Source organism: Jaculus jaculus, chromosome 8 (genome assembly GCF_020740685.1).
Source record: "Jaculus jaculus isolate mJacJac1 chromosome 8, mJacJac1.mat.Y.cur, whole genome shotgun sequence".
Lineage (NCBI taxonomy): Eukaryota > Metazoa > Chordata > Mammalia > Rodentia > Dipodidae > Jaculus > Jaculus jaculus.
In genome coordinates, this window is record NC_059109.1 from 109,106,013 (window position 1) to 109,112,012 (window position 6,000).

The window sequence follows — 6,000 nt, forward strand, 5'->3', positions numbered from 1 at the left end:
GAGGCAGAGGTAGGAGGATCGCTGTGAGTTTGAGGACACCCTGAGAAAATATAGTGAATTCCATGTGCGCCTGGGCTAGATCAAGACTACCTCAAAAAAAAAAAAAAAGCATCCTGATGTGAGTTATAATGTTCCTTCTTTTCCTTTATAATAACACATGAAAGTATGAGATATAGTTCTCAAATTACATTTATGGTAAAAATAAATACAGTGATTTCCAGGTAGAGAACGAGTTCTTAAACAGGATCCCTGAAAGAACAATACATGCAGGGGCTGGAGAGATGGCTCATCAGTTGAGGCAGTTGCCTGCAAAGCCTAAGGCCCGGGTTTGATTCCCCAGTACCCATGTAAAGCCAGATACAAAAGGTGGTGCATATGTCTGGAGTTCATTTGCAGTGGCTAGAGGCTCTGGTGTGCCTATTCTCTCTCTCTCACTCAAATAAAAAAAATAAATAAATGAAATTTAAAAGAACCAATAAATGCCTGTGAGACTGGCCATAATATAGAACTTCTTTTTCCCAACAGACACTACAGACAGTTAACAGCTACCACAGACAAGGAAAAGTATCTGCTACAGGCAAAAAGGAAAATAATTAATAACCAGCACATTAAGGGGATTCCTGGAAAATAAACAGTAAAAAGTGGGGACCCACGTTATTGGCAAAAGATTCGAACAGGGATGGAGAGATGGCTTAGCAGTTAAGGCACTTGCCTGCAAAGCCTAAGGACTCATGTTCAACTCTCCAGATCCCATGTAAGCCAGATGCACAAGGTGACACAAGTGTGCAAAGGCGCACATGTGCACAAGATGGTGCACATATCTGGAGTTCAAATGCAGGGCTGGAGGCTCTGGGGTGCCAATTTTCTGTCTCTTTCTCATTAAAAAAAAAAAAAAAAAAAAAAAAAAAGGAAAGAACAGGACTGGAGGGATGGCTTAGCGGTTAAGGTGTTTGCCTGAAAAGCCAAAGGACCCAGGTTCAATTCCCCAGGACCCACGTTAGTCAGATGCACAAGAGGGTGCATGTGTCTGGAGTTCATTTGCAGTGACCGGAGGCCCTGTCACACCTATTCTCTCTCTCTTTCTCTGTCAAATGGATACATAAATAATTTTTAAAAGGAAAGAACAAAGAAAAGAGCAGTCAACAGTATAGAAGGGTTTGTTCAAAGTTATTAATACCAGAGATGCAAGCTGAAGTGACACTAGGTTACAACTGTCACAGTAGTGCTTTGAGTTTTTGTATTTCTTGCCTTATGTTTGCATGGCTATGACTTCCAGGAACTGCTGGTGGGCACTTTAACTCATACAGGCTGCTTGGGGCATAATCTAGCAGAATTTAGTGCAAACAGGTTAAACCTATGCCTGGTGACTCAAAGGTCCTACTACTGGAAGAGAATCCTGTGTAAAGAAGTATGAGACATGAGGTAAGGAAGCCTTACCTCAGCCTTGGCTAGGGCAGCCAAAGTGGAGGGGAAATGCAAAATATAGTATATTATATGGTGCCGGAGCCTGCCGGCTGAAAGGGTTCGAGCTTGATGGGGAGTGAGGATTAAGGAAAGACAGAAGAAAGAGTGAAAGCATGGACTCCAGTCCAGGGCTGAAGCAAGGCCTCAAGCCAGGACTGAAGACACAGTTTATTTCACAGCATTCCTTTTTATATCTTTTTACAAACAGTTTTCCCATGGACAAAGATTTTATGAGCTTTACAAGTTCCTTATCAAAAAACTTTCCTGTTACAGAGTTTTTGCATTTCAATCATTTCTCAGTACAAAGGACCAGCCAAAAGGCTGAAGATACCTAATCTTGCTTACAGGTAGGCTGTTATGGTTATGCTAATGTCTTGCTGCCAGACACTGAAGATACACAATCTTACTTACAGGAAGGCTGCTATAGTTTTGGTAATGTCTTGCGGCCAGAAGCCCAGGGCTATGGATACAAGTCCAGCCAAAATGGCTCCCGACAAAATGGATGTCTCATTGTAGTATTATGAATGAAAGTAAAAACATGGTTTTAAAAACAGATTTGGGGGCTGGAGAGATGGCTTAGCTGTTAAGCGCTTGCCTATGAAGCCTAAGGACCCCAGTTCAAAGCTGGATTCCCCAGGACCTATGTTAGCCAGATGCACAAGGGGGCGCACATGTCTGGAGGTCGTTTGCAGTGGCTGGAGGCCCTGGCGCGCCCATTGTCTGTCTGTCTGTCTGTCTCTCTCTCTCTGCCTCTTTCTCTCTCTGTCTGTTGCTCTCAAATAAATAAATAAAAATAAATGAAAAAAAAATAAAAACAGATTTGGGAAAAAAGTAAGGTTTACAGTCTAGTACCATTAATACAAAACATTCAGAAGCATACACACACATCAAAATGAAGCCAATGGTTTTATTCTTCTAATCAAATTTTACACACAGGTCTCCTGTGCCAGAGGCAAAACTCAAGAACTGATGTGCAGGATGATGGGGAGAGAGAGGAGTGAGACTACCCGAAAAGGACAAAGGTTGAGCTGCATACACCAAGCACGAAGGGACGCCACACACTGATATTTGCTGGCCTAGCTTCTTCGGTCACCCCTGATGATTGGAAATAAACAGGGGGAAGTGGTCACAAGTATTTGGGATGTTGCAACTGGTATGGTTTAAACTTGGCTAGATGACAATGAAAGTCACAGGCCTGAGGAAGAGAAAGACTGCAGGGAAAACAAAAGTGAAACTAACCAAACCCAGGAGAAACAATTCCTTTAACCTGAACTGGGTAAATTTCCTCTAACATGTTTAGCACTGTGGATTTCAAGGATTCATTTGGAAGACTGGGGTGACATGCTTTCCTTTGTTCTGTCAACTTCTACTTTCTAATATCTATTACCTTCTCTGTGTATGACATTCAACCTACCTGCATTCTCTCCTGGCATACAGATAACCTGTTCTGGTCATTAACCTAGTATCTTTGTTTTCCTGAGCAAGAGAGAATCCCTGGGGACTGTTAAGGTGACCGTCTCTTACTATGGTTAAGTCTCTTACTATGGTTAAATCGATGGTCCCCAGAAAACAAGAGGCGGGACTGATGGAACAGGCCCTGGTATTATCAGGTCAAACATGGTATGCGCCTGCCCTCTGGGCCCCGAGATCAAGTATCAAGTGTTCCAGAAGGCCATAGTTGGAAAGTAACCAAAATACACGGTTATCTAATTTGACTCCCTCAGATAAAAACTTCAGAGTCTAAGAGGGGCTGGGACCTCCCGAAGGTCACACCATGTCAGCTCAGAGATGATTTTCTCCTGTCACATCCACCTGTTAGCCCCAAGAAAGTACAGGCAACTGTCATTTTGGGCACAATCCTGTGGGTTGGAAACATTCTTTACTAACTGAGCTCACTCTGGTGCCTCTGGGCTAAAATGCAAACAAAGAAACTCAAACAAGTAATTGTTTTTCATAATCTTTAGACTCCCACACCAGAAAACCAAATTCTTGCTGGGTCTGGTGGTACAGCCTTTGATCCCAGCACTGGGGAGGCTGAGGTAGGAGGACCACCATGAGTGCAAGGCCAGCCTGGGCTAAAGAGTGAGTTCCAGATCAGCCTGGGACTACAGTAAGACCCTGCCCCCCCCCCAAAGACACACATACACTAAGAGAATATTTTTTAAAAACCAACAGAATTAGCTAGGCATGATGACACATGTTTTTAATCCTAGCACTGGGAGGCCAGCCTGGGCTAGAGTGAGTCTCTGTCTCAAAAGACAAAACAAACAAATAAACAGAATTGAAAAAAAAAACACACACACACAAAAGTAAGTCAAATTCTTTTGCTTTTGCAAAAGAACACCAGACACTTGCCATTTTCTGAGTCCAGCTTGAACTGAACCTGGGTTAGCAGGCTTTGAAAGCACCTTTAACAGCTGAGCCATCTTCCCAGCCTCCAGAAAATCAACTATCTCTAAAAGTCTATGGCCATCTCTACGTACATCACTTGACACAGCTACAGAGCTCCTTATGAGTAACACCGGCCTTAACAAGGAAACCCAAATCAAGCTGAATGAAGCCAAATTTCTCACACACACGGTTCTGCCGAGCTAGAGGCAAAATTCAAGAAACTGATGGGCAGGATGCTGGGGGGAGTGAGGGGGTCACGGGGAAAGGGTCAAATAAGAGGAATTATTCGGGTGGGCTGGGCCCAGTAATCCTCCAGCAATGTGAGGACGTCAACCAGACCCTAGGGGTTAACAAGCAGATTCTATAGGGATGGAATAGTAGGTGGGCTCTAGCGGCGATGAGGCAGGTTTAGGGGTGACTCAAAGTAAGTAGCTTTCCCCCTGACTGAATGCGGGAATTGTTTTTGGGTCTGTAGTGGGAAATCTGGGTCGTTGCCCTCTAGTACAGGGGGCACTGTCAGAAGGGTCGGTCTTTCCTTTTCTCTGGCCCCCTCAGGGAGTCCTTCCTAGAGGTAGAGGCGACCAGGCAAGGCCTTTCAGACCCCGGGGTTCGGGCTCCCCTCCACCCTGGCCGGCTCGGTGGCGTACCTGGTCGCCGGTGCCCAAGCTACAGTAGCCGTTGGTCACCACTTCCCAGTGCAGGAAGCAGACGAGCGCGTCCTGCGGGCAGGTGATGGCCGGCGCGGCCGACGCGAAGAGCACCTCCAAGCCCGCCATGGGCGCTCAGCCTTCTGTAGGGGAGGAGAGGAAAGGAGAGGGGCCAGCGCTGGCAGCCGGCCCCGCGGGTCGGGCCCGGGTCGGGGCTGCTACAGCGGCTGAAACGCAGAAGCGCCAGACGTGTGGCGCAGCGCCGGAAATTGTGGCAAATGCTGGCGCGCGTTGGCCAGGCGCTCCGGGCGGGAAATGCGAGCCCGACGCGGAAGGGTTCCGCCAGAGAATTCCGGCCGGGCTGGGTTCCGCCTCACCCCGACAGCCGGACGGACAGCTAAGTGTAAACGGCGGTGAAGACTTAAAACTCACCACGGCAGAGGAATTTTGCGGGAGAGGTGGGTCCTCAGCGGACTGGGGCCAGAGAGGAAGGAAATGATGGTACCGGCACATGATGTGTCCATACAAAGCATACTCTTATTAAATAAATAAATAAATAAATAAATAAATAAATAAATAAATAAATAAATAAATAAATAAATAAATAAATGTTAACTCAGAGGGGGTAAAATTCTTAAAAACAACAACAACAACAACAAAAAACCCAACTATGTGCCCAGCACTAGGGAGGCTGAGGTGGGAGGATCGCTGTGAGCCACCCTGAGGCTACACAGTGAATTTCAGGTCAGCCTGGACTAGAGTGAAACCCTACCTCGAAAAACCAAAACAACAACAACAAAAGGAAGGGATGGAGGAAGGAAAGGAAGAAAACAAACGAAAAGGTAAAAAGATAGCCATGTAAAGATGATACTTCCTCCCTCTCCTCCTCCTCCTCCTCCTCTGGGAGAGAACTGCAGACTTCCCATCCGCAAAGAAGGGTGTGTGCTAGGAGAGGAAGAACTTAGGAGATGGCTTCAGTGTATTCATGATCAGCACACGCCTGCAGTGTTTTCCATGTAGCCCTTCTACTCCCTGACTGCCATAACCTTGGCTCCTTGCTGCTCTCATGCCTCTAGGACCAAGCCATGTTGGTATGGAGCTCGCTATGTAGTGGTTTTATAAGAATATAGACAAAGGCAATCCAGTGTGAGATCTACAGCAAAGAGCGCTCAGAAGCCTGTGTAAGCCCAAGGAGCCACCAGTGCTCCTGAGCAACAGCAAAACACGTTGTAAACCAGCACCTTCGCTGTCTCACTCCTCATCCGATCCTTCCAGCATCTCACTCCTGGATTATTGGGGTAGTTTCATAGCTAGTCTCCCCTTTCCACATGTTCTGGTCTCCAAGCCTGTGCATCATCGTTGTCTGTAAGTATCTGTGGGAGATTGGTTTCAGGATCCTCTGCACATACCAAAATTGACAGATATTCAAGAACTTAAATAAAATGGAAAACTATAAGCATTTCCTACACCCCCATCCTTCACATACCTTAAATCTAGA

At 46.1% G+C, this 6,000-nt stretch overlaps 1 protein-coding gene across 1 annotated transcript in view; it reads right to left on the minus strand.

The window, feature by feature from the left end:
* The window catches only part of Psmf1 (proteasome inhibitor subunit 1), a 40,828-nt gene extending 36,094 nt beyond the window's left edge, over positions 1 to 4,734 (minus strand). The window contains exon 1 of the mRNA XM_004668046.3: positions 4,503 to 4,734. Within this exon, the coding sequence (XP_004668103.1) occupies positions 4,503 to 4,631 (129 nt within the window). The 5' untranslated portion in view covers positions 4,632 to 4,734. The remainder of the gene's footprint in view (positions 1 to 4,502) is intronic.
* Between the last annotated feature and the right edge of the window lie 1,266 nt (positions 4,735 to 6,000).